General features: G+C 45.0%; 1 protein-coding gene across 8 annotated transcripts in view; it reads left to right on the forward strand.

Moving 5' to 3' along the window:
• The first annotated feature begins 908 nt into the window (after positions 1-908).
• The window catches only part of LOC134455748 (dnaJ homolog subfamily C member 13-like), a 76,443-nt gene continuing 58,017 nt past the window's right edge, over positions 909-19,334 (forward strand). For 7 of the 8 annotated variants that reach the window (XR_010036153.1, XM_063207003.1, XM_063207005.1 and 4 more), the window contains exons 1-2: positions 909-1,067; positions 6,050-6,130. Coding sequence is in view for 7 of the 8 variants with exons in the window: in XM_063207003.1 (XP_063063073.1) it covers positions 6,063-6,130 (68 nt within the window). In the remaining variant the exon portion in view is untranslated. Of the gene's footprint in view, positions 1,068-4,378; positions 4,641-6,049; positions 6,131-19,334 lie in introns of those variants that run through there. The other variant, XM_063207004.1, reaches the window with a different exon arrangement.

Genomic DNA, 19,334 nt, shown 5'->3' on the forward strand with positions numbered 1-19,334 from the left:
AGCTGGTTTATTTGTGTCAGTCAAACGTGAAACACAGAGAATTTCTATAAGGTGCACTTTCATGCATTAGTTTAGACTTTCTATTGATCTGACATTCCTCCCTTCCAGTTTCACCATATCATCAATATCAGATAATCCGATTCAATGTTCTAAATATTCATTTTTAATGTACCTTGTAGTGAGGAACGCAGATAGGGTTTCATAAGAAAAAGCACTGTCACACATCAATATCCACAATATTATTAATATTAGAAAATTAGAATTAGAATAGGCCTACAGTAATAGAAAATTCACCATTCAGCAGGCCTAATATATGTGCAGTTCAGCCGGTAGAGGGCATAGTATACCTTTGAAAGCGCAACACTTTTTATTGGCTAGAAAGAACGTCTCCTGATAAAAAAGTAGTTGTCAGGATTTCTTATGTCATTGAGTGAAACAAACTGATTACAATGTCAATAAAAAAGTTGGCTTTTAAGCACACGTATACGTAGGCCTACTAACAGAGTCTTGTTCAAGGCACATTTGTGCCCATTATTCCTTAGACAGTTAAGAAAATGGGCCATTCGTTTCCAGATCTATAAGCACCTGTGCATTAACTTTAATTAGCATGAACGTTTTCTATTCTTTCCAGTGCTTCATGCTTTAAATGCTTGCTCTGAATAATTCTGTATGTGTTCTTCACTACATTGGGTGCGGAAATTGGTAGCCATATTCAGGTGCTGGAAAACAACGAAATAGACAGAAGGGGGTTATTTGGTCTGCAAATTTTGACAGCTCAGCCACTGCAATTACGATGTGTAGTGTACACATTCCTAGACATCGGGGTGAAGCTGCTTCTTGGCTAACCAATCAGCTGATAGACCCATGACAGGTTGGTACTTCGCGCATGCGCAATTTCACATTTGAGGCAGAACGAAGATGGCAGCGTCCTGAGTTTTCTGACTAGGGGTAGCGCAGTTGATCATCCACAGCATCGATTTGGGAAAACAAAACACAAGCAACACCGCACATTGGAGGGTGGGGGGTTGAGGTACGGAAGACAGTTGCTTCTGAAACCGATCGTCCAGGTAAAACTACATTCTGGCTTCGGCTGTCTTTTTTGCATTGGAGCCTACCTCCATTTGAAATTCCTCGACTGGTTGCAATGAATTCAGTCAGCTAGCGCAGTCAAGTAGAGCTAGCTAGCACCAACGGTTAGCCTCCCTTTCAGGCAGCCATCCATTAGCCATAAACAGACGCAGAGTAGGTAACACAATTCCTACTTGTGAAAATACACCTGAAAGACTGAAACGGAATATTTCCATGACTATTTGCGGCTAATCTTCAATTAGTACTTGTCACAGCTCACGAGGACTGTTTCTGAAGTTGGGCCGCGCTCTGCGTGTAACGTAACCAAATCTTGCTACTGTATGTTGAAAAGATGATCTTGAATAATAGAACCAAGCATCATAACGGTTTGACAATATTATTGACATTGCACCAGTCAAAGATTTTATTTTCTCTGGAAGGGTGCACCAAATAAGTTAATTCGTTGCTAACTGTTCGGCTAGTACAGTATATCAGTAACATTATGTATGGGATAAGTAGCTACGGAGATGTGCAGTGTGTGTATTAGCTAACTTATTTGTGCAATGTAGCATATATTGTCACACTGCAGTCATGTCAATAGATTAACTTTCATGCTTAATAATCAAGTGTTAGTTTTAATAAGCTAATTGCAAGCTATTTGAACGTACTGCATGTTAGCAACCATCATTTGCTTTCAGCTTTGCTGTATCGAGAGGCGGTGTTTCTAATCAAGTTAGTGACAGAAGACGACAGCGCCCTCCTGTTATGTGCTTGCTATACTGTTAGCAGTTTAAGAAGTGAAACTTCGGTTAATAGAATAGGGGAATAGGCTTGACATTGTGTGAAAACTAAATCATGACATGCGTTTGAAGCTCTCGTTTGCAGTTCTCAGTCAGGAATCACGGGTTTGCGATGCATCAACATTTTTTTGGGTTTGACATGAAGTGTTCAGTTCTTTATCGGAGTCATGTGCATCACGTGCAGAGGCAGTTCAAGTTAAAAGTTAACCACAGCACGACAAGCCTTATGATATTATCAAAATTCTCGCCGAAATGACTAAATCATTGTAATAGAGTTTGAATTTTGGTTTGCTGACCGTGACTAATTTCATAACAATATCTGTTCGCTGCCCTCCCACCACAGAATCATGATACAGTCACATGACTACATTAGATTTAAGGCCAGCACTTGCCAACATATTTTCACTTTATAGCAAGTTGACTGTAAAAATGATTGGAAGGAACCTGTTACATTTTCTTTGCTCCTTATGTGTTACTTTTGCACTCAGGTCCTGTTTTTCACTGCCTCACAACTTTTAATAGAGAACATTTTACATGCTCTAGTTCTACCTATGCACTGACACTCGGGGCTCTAAATCAACAACAGCCAAACACTAGTGAAAATTCAGTTTGGCTGGTAGAATAGAAAAATGACTAGCCACTTTGACTGGTAGTGGGTGTATGTGTGGCTAGTAAGTTTAAACATCTACTAGCCAAATTGGCTACTGATGAAAAAGGGAATGTGCAGTGACTGCTGACACCCACCAATTTGTAGGAAAGAAAGGAAGGGGAAAAAACACAAACATGCCGGAACACAACTTGTAGTAGGGTTATGTGTCAAGTGCACAAAAGGCACATGAGGCACAAAAGACTATGAGGTTGGAAGGCAGCCTAAAGGAGAATCCAGGTGTGGTCAGGTCAGACTGCTGGCCTGTCCTGTCAGAGAGGGCCTGTGAGGGGCATGTAAGACTATTGATCCACACAACAGGCTCACAGTGAGCCAATTATATGGCCACATCCTGAAGCGTTCTCTCTCTCTCTCTCTCTCTCTCTCTCTCTCTCTCTCTCTCTCTCTCTGTATCTCTCTCTCTCTCTCTCTCTCTCTCTCTCTCTCTCTCTCTCTCTGTCTGTCTGTCTGTCTGTCTGTCTGTCTGTCTGTCTGTCTGTCTGTCTGTCTGTCTGTCTGTCTGTCTGTCTGTCTGTCTGTCTGTCTGTCTGTCTGTCTGTCTGTCTGTCTGTGTCTCTCTCTCTCTCTCCCTCTCCCTCTTCTCTTTTCCTCTCTTTTTTTGTGACAGCCTTTTCCTCATTATCTGTGTCTCTCTGTGTCTTTTTCTTTCTTTCTCACAGCCTCACGTCCACTGCCTCAATCTGTCTCTGTTTCACAGTCATCCTGACACACTCACTCCACTGTTCACTATTTTTTTGTTTAGTAATGTCTCCATTATTGCCCCCGAGCCCTTTCCTCCCTATCCTTGTTCACTGACTTCACATTTTGTGTTTCCTTTTTAAGTCACTGTACTGTACTTTTTATTCCCTCTTCATTCCACTGCCATTGCAGTATATTCTCTCTCTTTCACTCTGAGCTCTCCACTACTCATCTCCTTCCTCAGTCTTTTACAGCTCTGACGGAAAGATGTAGAGAGTGATGTAGAGTGTCTGGAAAAAGTGCCAATGAGTGATGTGGTCCTTACAGTGTGTGCTGTGCTGTGCTGTGCTGAGGGATCGTGTTCACCTGGCAGACCAGACTGTCTTTAACCCAGGGCATGCCTACTCAGAGCCAATCAGAGCTATGCCAGTCTTAAAGAGCATTCCCTCTCTAAGCTATAAATGTACTACCTAATCTCAGGTGAGAGGTGCAGTATCAAGTCATTATCAAATGTGATGGCATTTAGAACAGGAAAGAAACTACTTTTTGCACCCAATAATGCCTAGATCTCGCTAGATCTGCCCACACCTTCTACACAAACCAAAAGCTGAATGGAAAAAAAAGACTCAGACGTGCATGGCATTCATGTGGTCAGGTTTTTGCATGTGACCAGAGCAGGTATTTGCTCTCCAGTCACCAGCCAGCTTTGCCAGGATTCAGTCACAGAGTACTGGGCATTCAGTTTGAGCCACCATACTCCAGCCAGGTGGGATGTGCAGGGGTGTGTCATTGCCAACCTCAAAGTCCACCTCAGTCAAACCATTGGAAATTCTCTCTGCCTCTGAAACTTATTTGCAAATGTATTTCATTCAAAGTAAAAAAATACAATGCATTCTCATTAGTAATTTGCCATGTGCATGATCGTTTCTGTGGCATCACGAGCACAGTGTTTATTTCCACGGTCTCCCATTTGGAGGGCCACATGCGGTTTAGCCGTGTCACAGGCAGTGTAGGCAGGACCAGGCTACAGGGCACTGAGTTTGAGCCATCATACTCCAGGCGTTGGGACTGGAGAGATGAGCAGGGCTGGCGGAGGCTCCCGTGTGACTGAGTTGGCTTTTGCAGAGAGGCAGAGGAAGGAATAGTGGAGGTGTGTGTGTACGTGCGTGTGTGCGCGTGTGCGTGTGTGCGTGCGTGCGTGCGTGCGCGTGTGTGTACCTGAGCATTGTGGCAGAGGCTTTGAGCTGGTTTTGCAGATGGGGTATAGACGGAGGGTTCTAGTGGGTCAACGGTGCAGAGGAAGGAAGAGTGGAGTCAGGCATTTCCAGTGATGCCGCCGCCGAGAGTGCTGACGAAGCCTCGGCCTCATGTGCGCACCACACACTCCACTCCTGTCACTTCATTACAGCCCCTCCGAGACCTGAATGGTGTGTTGGCTTTACTGTGTCTGACAACTTTTCACCCTCTCTTCTCCGACTATTTATTTTAATGTCCCTCCCCATTTGCTTTGGAATGCATGTTTTTTGTTCTGATAAAAAAATGTATTCTAGTTTACATTCAGTTTCGTTTACTGTCTTTTCCATGTTGGGTTCTTTTTCTTCTCCTTATGTCGTCACACCACACCACACTACACCACACACAGTGTATCACTTTCATTTTGTGCTCCATCTTTTCTTGCCTCAGGGTTTTTCCATGGAGCGTGGTGCAGTGTTTCATTTTTTTTGTTCATGGGTTTCATTCTGCAGGTTTGGGTGGGATGATTTTTACTGATCCCACATAGTCATTTTTCTTCCCTCAGACTCATACAGAGTCTTTATTTTTCTTCCTCCTCTGCGCTCTGTTCATGGCACCTAGCCATAGTTTATCTGAGCCAAAAGGCCTCTTTCATGACTTTTTTGGAGATTTACCCCACCTCAAACATGAACTGATGTTTTGGTAAGTGACTCTGTCAATTGGTGGTCTTTTTTGTGGCACAAGACCAAAGCATGGAAGGTAGCTCCACATTTTGGTTATTAAGCTCTTCTTTTGTCAATTATGCAATGGCAATTACTTACTGTATGTTCTTCATATGCAAGAATATTTTTGTTTACCTAAAGGCATATTTGGTTTAGTGTTTGCCTTTTCAGCATTAGTACCGAAGTAAGCTAAGTGAGACCTCAATCAATGTTGATGTGGAAGGTCAGATTTGGCAGACCTCTGGTAATAGACCTCTTGATGTAGTCCAGATTGATATTTGTTTGGTTAGGTGAGTTGCCAAGTTGAACACAATGTCTTGCGGGTGAAAAGGATCTGAGGAAAAGGATTTGCAGCCGAGGTGTGAAATTTGTCTTGAGTGTGTGAGGTGTGCTGCCAATGGTTATTTTGAGGTTTCTGAATAGAGAAAGCCGGGATGCTCGCTCACCAGTGACTGCTCCTGGTCGGAAGAACATTGCAAAGTCCACGATTACATTTTGATGAATCTTGCTGCCTGTCACACACACACACTACACACATTACACACATCGAGAGTCTATGTCCCATGTGTCAAAGCACTGCTATTCACAGTTCAACCAGTAGTAAGCAATGCCTGGTTCTGTTTCGGCAAAATATTATGCCGTAAAATTATCATCGGAGGAGGCTTTCATCGTTACTGCTGCTGCTGCTCTAGGCCCTGTTTTTCTTGCTGAGCCCTCTCACTGAGATTGTCATGTCAGTTTCCTGTGTCCAGGAAGTGAATCATATTTCATGTCGTGTTACAGCACACGTTTTCGGCCTGCCTGCCTGCCTGCCTGCCTGCCTGCCTGCCTGCCTGAGTCCTGACCCTGTTCTGTCCTGTTCTCTGCTCTCCTCACTATAGGCCGTGCCAAAAGATGAACGTCCTCAAAGACAACAAAGACCTGGCCTGCTTCTACACCACCAAGCACTCCTGGAGGGGGAAGTAAGTCATCCCAAACTCTCTTTTTTCTAGTCTACTTCCCGTCTCTCTCTCTCTCTCTCTCTCTCTCTCTCTCTCTCTCTCTCTCTCTCTCTCTCTCTCTCTCTCTCTCTCTCTCTCTCTCTCTCTCTCTCTCTCTCTCTCTCTCTCTCTCTCTCTCTCTCTCTCTCTCTCTCTCTCTCTCCTCTTCCTCCGTCTGTTTTTCTCTCCTCCCTCTGTCTGTGTTTTCCTCCTTCTCCTGTCTTTCTCTCCTTACTCTGCGTTTCTCTCCTTTCGTTGACACACAACACACACACACACACACACACACACACACACACACACACACACACACACACACACACACACACACACACACACAGACACTATGCTGTCTCCGGTTCTGGGGCATGTGGCAGAGGGCTCGTCCCTCAGACTGGAGGTTTTTTTTAATCTATCTTCCTATTTTGGACCGGACCAGGATTCGGTTTCCCTTTGGATCAATCAGCATCCGTATCTGACAGCCCGTTTTTCCTGGAATTCTCTCTCTCTACCCTGATCTTCTCATGTACCATACACCAGTGGTTCCCAACCTTTTTCTTCAGGGACCCATGTTTTACTATTGTAAGCTTTGGTGACCCAACCACACGAGCGCCCACACAAGAAGGAGTCACAAGATGCCCTCTGTTTCCTGCGAAAACTAATTTTAGTTATTTTATTCCTCAATTCGTCTTTGGTCAAATATAGAATAAATGTTTAATGTAGCACTTACAATTTTTTTGCTTCTATGCATTTATTAGTTAAATGCTTTGTCTTTTATTCAACATGGGCTATATATATTTAAAATGAAACCCCTTAAAATCAAGAGGGCTCCGCGACCCCCTGTGGATCTTTGGCGACCCATAAGGTGGGTCCCGACCCATAGGTTGGGAACCACTGCCATACACAACCCTCCAAGCCTGCCTGAATGTCTGCCTGCCTGCCTTCGAATATTTTTAGATTTGAATGGGCAGGAAAGAGACATTTTGAAGATAACAGGTTATTTTCAGTTGTAGTTATGCTTAGTAAAGAGGTGTCTGTTCTTCTTCAAAATGAAGTTGAAATGTCAGCACTTTGTGTTGGTTAGTGGGGTCAAACACACAATTCTGTTACATATGACTTGCTTCCCTCTCCAGTAAAGCCCCATAAAACGTAGTACAAACATTTTCAAATGCTCTTTACCTGCTCTGTGCTCGGCATTCCAAAAACCTACACACTTATTGACCGAGTGCCTCTCCTCCCCTCCCCTCCCCTTCCAAAAAACCCCCAATCCAGCCTTTGTGTGAATGTCAAGTGTTCTAAGCTCCTTGTGTGGTGGAGCGGAGTTTTATGGTCATGTGATCGCTGATCATGTGACTCTCACAGTAGAGCTGCATCAGCCAGAGAGCTGCTGCCATGAACTTGGTGGCTTGGCAACTCTGAGGACAGACAGCTCTGCTTGGGGTAGGGAAAACATGGGTGGTCCTTTGGGGTGCCGATGGTGATGATGGCTCTGTAGTAGTGAGTCAGGCATTTCAGTCAGTCAGTCTCCGCTAGACAGGAGAAGAAAGACAGAGAAGAAAAGGCCTTCAAGGGCTGTGTGTTTGTGTGTGTTTGTTTGTGTGTGTGTGTCTACCACTGTGTGTTTGCATGCGTCTGCTGCGCCTGTACATTATGTGTGTCTGTGTATGTGTTTGCATTTGTGCTTCTGGGCAGCGGGGGTGACAGACAGTGGAGGAGGCCTCCTACTGGCCTGGCTACTGTAGACTCTGAGGGGGGAATGGAGGAGGTTGCTGAGAGAGAGGAGAGGAGAGGCCAACCACATGCCACTGGCCATTGCACTGTATCTTGGACACAGACGATCTTGGACACTTAACTGGGCCAATTTCAAGTCTTTTTTTCTTGGCACAGACTCTTGGGAGAGAGAGCTTGCTTGTTAGCGGGAGATATACTCCTATTGTGCTCTAAATCATAGCATTTGGAGCTTTGGTTGTTATTGTATTTATATCATCCGCATAATCTTTGCTGTGAACAGCTTCCGCTGAGCCCAGCTCACTGTCGATGCTCATCTCTCACAGACCAAAAAGAAAATTGCAGTTAGCATTACAAAGGTTAAATAGTAGACATTGATGGGAGCCTGATGTGACTATTTTAAAACCTGAATCATTGCCTTTGTCCAGCACCCAGGCAGTTTAGGGGTGCGTGTGTGTCGTCATCATACATTTTCCCACATTGACTTTAAGATTTTATTGTTTGCATCACAATTTAGGCTGCATGAAAGAGGATATTGAATAGTAGTCCATTACACAATGGTGCTCTTGGTCATTGACAAAGGGCTAAACCTAGGGTAAGATGAGTTATTTTGCCATTAATTGCGCAATTGTAGTCAGTCCTCCTAGCCCTGTAGTGTTGAGTAAACCTGGACATCCCCTTTGAGCAGCATGAACAACCCCAGTTCCCTCTTGTGGCATTTTGAGAGGCCGATGTTACATTACATTACATTGCACTTAGCTGACGCTTTAATTTATTCAAAGCGACTGACGGTTATTATTTTTCAGGGTATTGATTACATTCCCTGGAGCAATGTGGGGTTAGGTGCCTTGCTCAAGGGGACTTCAGCCATGGTTGGAGTTGTAGGTAGAGGTCAGGGGGGATTCGAACCTGCATCCCCTTGATCGAAAGACCAACTCTCTAACCACTAGGCCACGGCTGCTCCTACGATGTGGCTGAAGGCCAGAAAAGTGGCTATGCATCATGGATCCCAAGGGCCCTCAGTTAACCCATTTTAGCCTAAGCCTTTTTGGGGAAAGGTGCCCTCTCCCTATTAAAACCTAAATATCTCAGCCTCCGGAGCACATAAAAACATGACATATTATGTCATAAGTTGCATTTAAAAGCTAGAACCTACATTTTGCGCTGCAATGTATTCATTCAGCTCTACTCTGCCATACCCACATTTGTAATAAAACGGCTCAAATCTCAAGAACCTGAATGCAGCGTATATGTCGCTCCAGGACACAATGGGTTAAAGGAGGTATACGCTGGGCAGAGATACAGTTCTGCTTAGATCCCAGAGGGCCACTTGTGTGACCTTTATGATTTTTAGCTTCCTTTTACTGTAAGACAGACATAGGCTTCTGTGAGATGACTTGCCATTAACTTGCATGTAAACAGACCATCAGCCTCTGTCTTTTCAGCGTCTCATCTCTTTTCCTCTGCACCATGCACTCCTTGTACCTTGACTCAACCATGGCCTCATCGTCTGTCTGTCTGTCTGTCTGTCTGTCTGTCTGTCTGTCTGTCTGTCTGTCTGTCTGTCTGTCTGTCTGTCTGTCTGTCTGTCTGTCTGTCTGTCTGTCTCCTTGTCTCTCTCTATCCCCTCTGCCTCCTCCAACTGACCTTATCTTCATCAGCAGTAATTGTGCCTTCCTTGGCCGTGTGCTGGCTGGGCTAGTCTCCTGTGCCTCAGTGTTCAGTTGATGTAATTATCACTGAGCTTCAAATCTAGGGCAGACATGATTTGACTCTTGCTTCCCCTCTGCTCTCACCTCAGTCCCCATGACGTCCTCCTCTTGTGTGTGTGTGTGTGTGTGTGTGTGTGTGTGTGTGTGTGTGTGTGTGTGTGTGTGTGTGTGTGTGTGTGTGTGTGTGTGTGTGTGTGTGTGTGTGTGTGTGTGTGTGTGTGTGTGTGTGTGTGTGTGTGTGTGTGTGTGTGTGTGTGTGTGTGTGTGTGCGTGCGTGCGTGCGTGCGTGCGTGCGTGCGTGCGTGCGTGCGTGCGTGCGTGCGTGCGTGCGTGCGTGCGTGCGTGCGTGCGTGCGTGCGTGCGTGCGTGCGTGCGTGCGTGCGTGCGTGCGTGCGTGCGTGCGTGCGTGCGTGCGTGCGTGCGTGCGTGCGTGCGTGCGTGCGTGCGTGCGTGCGTGCGTGCGTGCGTGCGTGCGTGCGTGCGTGCGTGCGTGCGTGCGTGCGTGCGTGCGTGCGTGCGTGCGTGCGTGCGTGCGTGCGTGCGTGCGTGCGTGCGTGCGTGCGTGCGTGCGTGCGAGGCCAATGAATGTTCAAATGAGGAGCACACTGCACTGACACTTTTGGAAACAGCGATTTTATTTAGATGTTTCAAAGTAAGAAACAATGGATAGCTTGGTGCTCACAAGAGTTTACTTGTAGCTTGGCAGAGTCGCTCAGTCTTGAGCCAGGGATTTTCAACACATTTGAGGTGCCTGCAACTTTTAGCCATTGTTACGGTCTCCTTGGACACATGCCTTCTAGGGCACTGGAATTCTAATAGAGTTTTCCTCAGCGCTCTGGAGCGGAGTGTGTATCTACTATGAAGAACGGAAATGGCCAATGGAAGGGGTACTTCTGTGACAGCCTTAAGTAGAAAAGCAGATCGATCGTCAGGGCCTCTTGCCTTGTTGGTATGCCTTGATTTGAAAACCTTAGCAACACTTGGGCTCTATCGAATAACTATCACAATCTATGAAGACATTATAGACTTCTTTGTCTAAAGCATCTGCACATTCTCCAACAGACTACTTTCTTTAAAATGGCTGCACATTTCTCTATATTACCAGTATTAAAAACTATGGAAAAATGATCAAACCCACATACATACGCACACACTTGCCTTGCATGCACAGACACAGGGTTCCTCTCTCAAGGCAAGGAGACAGGAAAGATAACTGTGTTAGCTGTTATGGAAGACGTTTGGGAGAGTGGATTCCCATACAGACAAGCCATGCTCCTGGGTTGCAGACAGGGTTGCTGAATAGATGGGAATCCCACACATGTGTTTCAGCTGTTGCACATAGATTGTGTTGGCTGTTGTTTGCCAATGGAGTTGCAAAAGGCCCCTCTTTTTTTACATAAACCAATGCCCTTTCAGCGGGGAGCCCCAGTACTTATACAAGCTGACTGAAGTCATTTTTTTTCCCAGAGTATTCTTTAAGCTAGACTTCTAACTCAGTCGAATGACTTGCATTCTTTCTACTGTTGTTAAACAAATACATTGAGCAATATCTTGTAGACATCAAGTTATTATCATACAGTTATCTGTAAAACAAAGCTAAAAAGCATCAGGCTGCATATGAGCAGTGGGAGGTGGTGCAGTGTTGTGTTGTGATGGGTGTCCTCACTGTGTGGTGCATCACTGTGTTATTCCCGCTCTCAGTTCTTTCAGGGACAACCACTTTGTCCAGGAACAAACTGACGGGTAAATTCGATTGGTCTATTTTGCTGTTTCCTTATTGGATCAACCCGGCAGAGAGACTGAAAAGCTGTCCGGCTGGAGCTCATCTTTGTGATTTATCTGTTGTCTGTATGTTGTGTCAGGTGTTTCAAATATCAACCAATTGCCAGCAATAAGTTATGTACCAAGTTTTAGAATGACATAAGCTGCTGAACTAGCAGACTCGCCTTGAGTTTATAAACTGTGCTGGGAATACATGCACATTTTGCATTTTCTGTGGGAATGCAGTTCAGTTGCCAATTATTAGTAAACATTTGTCAGCATTTTATTTCATACTTAGTTGCAGATTTTAAATGGCTCCCTTCAGCTCGATACAACCCTGATGCAGCACTGGTTGTATGAAGAAGGTGGTACGAAATAGGCGTTGTCTGACGACAACACCTGGGGCAAGTGGAAGTGGAAGTGGAAGTGGCAGGCTAGGCTGTTCACCTTACTATCCACGGTCACAAGGGTGGCGCCATTACTATTTGGGTAAGAGTTTGCTATCGCTAATGCAGATGGGCTATTAGCAGCCTAACAGGAACTAGCAGACCGGAAAACCTTTGCTAGCATGGAAAACGTTGAAATGGACAGGGTTATGGACGACGTGGTAAAGGTGAATATACAGTAGAATGTGCTCTGCTGCTGCAGTGTCATTTAATAACTCATGATATGCAAGACGAGCAGAGCAGAGCAGGCACCACAGTGTCACCACCTGCAGCAGTGGAACGCTCCTGTGGTCTTTGAAAAGGTTTTTTTTCTGTGTGTGTGTGTCTGTGTGTGTCTGTGTGTGTCTGTGTGTGTCTGTGTGTGTCTGTGTGTGTCTGTGTGTGTGTGAGACAATGTGAACAAATATAGGGTAGAGTGTGAGTCAGCTGACAGAATGAAAGCAGAGGGTGACAGAGTGGGAGGGGGTCTTTTTTGCTTCCTCTCTTTCACGCTGGAAGAAGTTACTCAACTCCTCAGCGTAGCCCCTCAGCAGCAAACCCAATTTGTGACGGAAAGAGGATTCAAAAGCAGACTGCCGCCACGTGTCACAGAAAGACAAGGAACCAAATACAGAATTTACCAGAACAACAAGGCCAGCAAGCATGCAAATGGTAGAGAAATAATCCACACGAGTCTACACTGACTGACTCTTCTGCTTTTAAACGCACACACACAGACACACACACAGGCACACGCACAGGCATACACACAGGCACACAGGCACACACACACACAGGCACACACACACACACACACACAAACAGGCACACACACACACACACACACACACACACACACACACACACACACACACACACACACACACACACACACACACACACACACACACACACACACACACACACACGTTCATGCTGAGTTGGTCGTTGGGAGTGTGTGCTGTGGCTTTGCTATGCGACCACAGTGTGTGTTTCATAAAGCTGTTTTATTGGCCAGACTTAGTTCCTCAGGCCTTAAGAGCTGCTGGGGTTTCTTCAGACCTTGATGCAAGAGGAGGAAACTCGTTTTTTTTACAGGCCATGCAATGTACTGATTTTTGCCATTTTTTTTAAAGACTTTTATGCCTTCATTAGATCAGACAGTATGGGATGGTGACACAAAGCAGATGATCTGGAAATTATCTTGACCAGAATCGAACCTAGGAACATTTCTAATTGATTTTCACCATGCCGTGCCATAGCTCCTTACATACTATTAACTGACTTTTAACTCTTCTGGTAAAGTCGCTCTGGTCGTCCAGTTGGCTTTGCCCCCGCTATGGTCGCCCTCCATAGAGGAAAAATTCCCTCAGTCATTGTGGTCGCTTTGATTGTGTCTGGTGTAAGCTTACAGTTAAGCTTCTCTTGTGGGTCCTACAGCAGTCATGCTCCACTGGCCACCACTGCCTACATACTCTCATGTGTGCCTCTGACTAACAGCACAGCACGGCATAGAACACAGCAGAATTGTGCTGAGAATAGTGAATGAAGAAGCTGATTCAGTGTGTGTGTGTGGGTGTGGGTGTGGGTGTGGGTGTGTGTGTGTGTGTGTGTGTGTGTGTGTGTGTGTGTGTGTGTGTGTGTGTGTGTGTGTGTGTGTGTGTGTGTGTGTGTGTGTGTGTGTGTGTGTGTGTGTGTGTGGGTGTGGGTGTGGGTGTGGGTGTGGGTGTGTGTGTGTGTGTGTAACAAGAAGAAACAGAGGGGAGGGGGTGTTGGTATGCTATGCACTTATGTTATGTGAGTGTGTGCAACCCTGTGTGTGTGTGTACTGTGTATGTCTAGTGTTGGTGTGTGTGTGCACAGACTTCTGCATGTTTGTGTTTGTGCACAGGCACGTGTGACTGATGAGCCTGTCCCTTGGCTATGTACACTCTCCCAACATCCTTCTTTGCCTTCCATGTTGTGAAAGAGCTCCATTCACCATGCATTAAACAACACTTTTTTTCCCAGAGGTCATGCAACAGTTATTACTGTCTTTTTGTGTCTTTCTGTGATAATTGAGTTTGACTCTTGGCATTGGTAAATGAAGAAAGACAGGGTCTCAGATATGCTAATGGCTCCAGTATAATCAAAGAGATGGGCGACCATGGATGTTTTGCTGAAAGCATTGTCGAGCCTTGAATAGCTCATATTTTTTCAATGGAGTTTGTTGGCAAGAAAACAACATTGCTGGACACAAGCCGAAGGCCATTTAAAAGGCCATATTTAGTCTTGTTATTTTGGACGACAAGAGGAATTCCCACTCACTCAAGCCAAAGACGTAAACATCAAGGGTGATGGACTAGAGTCTAGACAGTATAACGTAATGATATTTCTGCCTTAAGTTTATGTCATACAGTGTCTAGCGCTATTTCCACTGGGGTTATGGGTGCGATTCTGACCCAAGATCATTTCTTTTTCCTTCCCCATCTTTCTGTCTGCCCAATAGTTTCCTGTCTCTCGTCACTGTACTATCTGAAATAAAGGCACAAAACCCCATTGAAAATGTCCTTTAAAAAGGGTTTATTTCAAGGTGTCTGTGTCAGCTGCTTCACCTGAGGTTGGATGAGGTGAGGCAGTGCACCTGGCAGATGTCCCAATCTTGTTATAGCCAGTGTGATCGTGTTGCTTTTATTGTGAAGCAAAGCCCAAACGTCAGGCTTGAGGAAGCATTTTTCAGGACACAGTAGGGGAGAGAGAGAGAGATTTTTTTCTCTCTGATTGTCGTGGGCCTGAATGCAGAAGTATATTCTAGTCTAGAAGTATTCTAAAAGTATATTCTAGTCTTAGGGCTGCCTCGACACATCAGTAGTACACAAGCTATAATACGTGCTTGCATCCTGCAAGGCTGTGCATCACTATGCTTCGACTGCCAGTGGTGATGGGCTCACTGGATTCATTAGCTTATAAGCGATTGCCGCATACTCTCAATTGGTTTTACCTGTCCATTTCAACCAGGTGATCATTCAACCAGACAGCCAGTCACCTGGTTGAATTGGACAGGTCAAACCAGGTCATTTGCAATATGCATAACTGTATTCTCATGAATGAATGCAGGGCCCAACCCTTGCCGCCATTATGCGTCGATGTGATGAATGCCTGTGTTGCTTTGGAGAACTAGAAATGGAACATGTCAGTGTTGCTTGTCGTTTACAAGAGGCAGCTATGAAAGGCCCTTCTGCGTACTTAGGCTACGCCAAGATTGTGCCTGTGAGAGAAGCAGGAGGCCCTGTACTCTCTGGTGGAAGAATGATGTTGCCTATTTGTTGTCTTGTTTATTCAGCCTGATTGCTGTTGTGCTCCTGAGTGCAGATCTAGCCTTTACTCTGCCGCTCTATGCTAAACATGCACACACATTGAGCTACAAGTCTTGTATGAATTGTGCTATACAAATAAAGTTATTTTACAGCAGGCCTGCTGGACACAGTCCTGAATGGGTGGACTTTAGCCCTACTACATGAGCTCACGCTGGGTCAGGTGACTTCAACCTGCTCGCAGCTGCTGACCAACGTGCTGATTTTCCACTATAAACTCCACACATCGACCTACAGTGTTGCCAGTCACCAACCAGGTCACCCTACATTACCTTATGCAACCCGGGTGTTTCACACCGAACTTAGTGAAGGTTGGTGGCTAGGGGATAATCTGATATCAAACATGTGACTATCATCACGTCATATGTTTTATTATGCAGTTTCAGGTTTAAAACCCTGAAAAAAAATCAATACCTTATCAATTTTCTTTGTAAACGCAACTTTAGAAATTACTTTTGAATCGAAAAAAGAAAATATTATTCAGAGCACCTAGTCAAGGTGGCTGTCTTAGCTGTAAACTGCTGGGGGAATCCCTGGCATTAGCTGGCATCAGAAACATTGGAAAGGCATTGAGTTGTGCAGTGTCATTAGGAAACCCCTAATGTAAAGCAACTTTAGAGATTATATTTGCAATAGAAAATCTAAGGTCAAAGTGGTGGCCTATAATATGCTGGGGTTTCCCCCAGCATGCACTCAATCACTCATTCACACACACACACACACACACACACGCACGCACACGCGCACGCGCACGCGCACGCACACGCACACGCACACGCACACGCACGCACACGCACACGCACACACACGGATCAGGCTCATTTATGGCAATGTCTTCATTATGAAGCATTGGCATTTAATAAGTGAAAAAAAACACTTCTTCGATCCTCTCTGAGGTTGAGGGTGCTAGCCTAGACTACTTCCTGTTTGACAGGAAGTTGAGGACTGAGCATGTGCAGGAGCCTCGGGAGGCGGAAGGCACAGTGAAGAATAATGTCTGTGACCAACTCGGAGCAGACTGAGCAACGTTGCTGACAATGTGCTGACACACTAGTTGTCTTAAGTACAAGTCCCGAGGTGGTGTTTTTGTGCCAGAGACAGTTCCTGTTGCATGTGCATGAAAACTACAGTAATACTGTACAATCTGTAGTGTGTATAGGTTTGGTGTCATTGTTAGGTGTGTTTCTTTGCTCCTGTAGGTGAACTTGTGTGTTTTGCTCAAGGTCAGCCATGCTTAGTGTGAAATCGGCTTATATATATATTCAGTTGCACTGGTTAACTCCACAAGGTGTTTGTTGATAAAGCCTCAATTGAGAAGAAAATCAATGTAATCTGAATTGTTGCCATGTCCTATTTCCTTTGCCACACTCGTTTCCTCTCAGACCTAACTGTAAACGTCAGTGGTCAATCTGTTTTTGGCATTCTTCCCATAGTCCTCTCTTCCGCCTTGTTTGTCTGACGTTGTTGTGCACAAAGTCCACCCAGCCAGCTGACTTCAATTGTTTACTATGAACAGTGCTGCTGAGGATGACACACACACACACACACACACACACACACACACACACACACACACACACACACACACACACACACACACACACACACACACACACACACACACACACACACACACACACACACACACACACACACACACATTGGCTCTGAGTTTAAATAACATTATTTGGTGTGTGTGTGTGTGTAATTTGGGTGTGGGGAAGGAAGACGTTTTATAATGAAGTAGGCTCAGTTTATCTTCGTCTGATGTCCTCTGCCTCCCTTCATGTGATTTGAAGTAAGATGGGAGGCGTTGACCGCTGACAATGTCCAATAAAAATACACCTTCTCTGGTGCGTGCTAACTGTCCGTAAGTATGGTGTGGTGCACAACAGACTCACTGGAGTGCGTGTGTGTGTCTGTGTGCGCCTGTGTTTGACTGTGTGTCTGTGTGTGTGTGCCTGCCTGCCTGTCTGTGTGTGCGTACGCATGTGTGCACATTTTTTGCTGAACAAAGGAACATGCGTTGAACAATGAATTATTAACCGATCGTATGACACAGCCCCTCCTGCAGAGAGAGGGAACGAGACACAGAGGGCGAAAGAGAGAAAATGAGACTCTGACTCACAATAAAGAAGAGCCACGGCAGAGAGAGAGAGTGGAGAAAGGCGATTGAAAGGCTGCAACTCTCTCGTAACTGTGTAGAAGCCTGAAGTGAAGCACAGAGATGAGTTGGTAGGAGGCCAGCAAAGCCACAACCAGGACACTTGGACAGACTTATAACCTCACACCTATGCTGTGCTACTGCAGTGCAGACCTGTGATGATTGCCCATCAAAACCAAGAAGCAGTCACGTTTTTTAAAATCAAATTGAGTTCAGTCTGGAAATGTCTTTTTATTGTCTAAACAGCCCCTTTGTGTCTCCTGTTTACCAATAAATTATGTACATAAGTGTTCATCATGACTACTAAACATGTTTGACTAGTTAATATGCCGATATAAAAGCCAGTTTTTCCTTAATTTTTCCAAAATTGTGTGTGTGTGTTCCCGTGCGAGTGCGTATGTACACACGTCTGTCTGTCTGTCTGTCTGTCTGTCTGTCTGTCTGTCTGTCTGTGCGCGCGCGCACACGTGTGTGTGTATGAGAGTACGTGTACTCGTGCATGCAGTTGAAAGGAATTTTTTTGAAAGGAACTTTTGAATTCTCTGAGGAGCAAAGGTGTAGACAGCCAATTAACAAGTCTATTTTGAGTGATGTCAATATTGGCTAGTTAGCCTGGCTGGCTATGTAAAGTTGGAGTGATGTTGGCCTACTACAGCCTCTGAAGCTCAGCCTCTCCTGAGCCTCCAAAACTGCTTTAGCCTTGTTGGCGCGCCATGAAGCCAATACAACAGGGCATCTTGCCTGGCAAACCTCCTGTAGCTAGGAAGCTTTCAGAGGCCGAATAACCAGATGTCAACTACCTCAGAACACAGAGCTGCAACAAATCAGAGAGTTGTTTTTTCGAAGACAGCCATAGTGTTTGTTTTTTCATTGTGCCTTTAATTGGCATACCATAATTTAATGCTGAATTGTTCATATTTGCTTTTTTACATATGCAGACATTGATTTTGCTTGTGAAGTGGGCTACAGTACCGATGTTCCGATTCCCCATCCAGTTTTAAGTTCATTGAACGCCACAATACACACAAACGATAGCACTACAAATGTTATTTTTGCTTCCCATTTCCTCGCAGTCCTATGTTGTGAAAGTGAAATCAGCAGTGCAAACACACACACACACACACACACACACACACACACACACACACACACACACACACACACACACACACACACACACACACACACACACACACACACACACACACACACACACACACACACACACACACACACACACACACACACTTATTCATGTCTTGTCTTCCTGGCACCAGTGCTTACTGTGCAGTACTGGGGTATCACAGCCAGCTCCTTTGAATGGAGCCTTATTGCTGAGCCAGGCATTCCCAGTGTGTCAAGCAACACATCAAAGTCCCTGTCTGAGTGAATAATACAATACAATACCCCCCTCCATCTGCTGTCTGGGAACTACGTATGGTTGGGAAGCGCAGGCCCTGCTTGCTTCCCTGGAATGAGCTCTGGTGATGAGGCATGCATGGCACCATGTAGGGGTGTGTGATGTGATGATATTACATTGTGGAAAATAAGATTGATGCTGATACTGATGACTGAGTAGTCTGTCAAAAAGTCATGGATGGCTTTCAACAAGATGAGTTTCTCTAATTCTACTGAAGTAGAAGTTGGAAGTTATTATAATTTTTGTTTTTTGTGACACTTCTAAGGGTGAGGTAAACAAAATATAAACACTGAACAAAAGCAGAAGATGGAGTATGCAGCTGAACATCATGTGTTCAAAGTTAGTTTGGCTGCTTTGGACGAAAGCATTTGTGTCAATATAATGTAATGTAATCTAATGTGCTCCTAACTAACTCAAGCAGACATTGCTGACATATTCTGCAGTTGATGTGTAAAGAGGGTGTGTGCATTTGTCATTCCTTCCTTCCTTGAGAAATGCAGTGTCATCATAAACATTACTCAGTTCTACTAGATTTTTAATGGGTATTCTATTCTCTGTGGACTTCTCGATGCCTTAAATTTGATCTGGAGCTGATATTTTTTTTCTGGGTTGCCGCTTGGCGG

The sequence above is a fragment of the Engraulis encrasicolus genome, chromosome 9 (genome assembly GCF_034702125.1).
Source record: "Engraulis encrasicolus isolate BLACKSEA-1 chromosome 9, IST_EnEncr_1.0, whole genome shotgun sequence".
Lineage (NCBI taxonomy): Eukaryota > Metazoa > Chordata > Actinopteri > Clupeiformes > Engraulidae > Engraulis > Engraulis encrasicolus.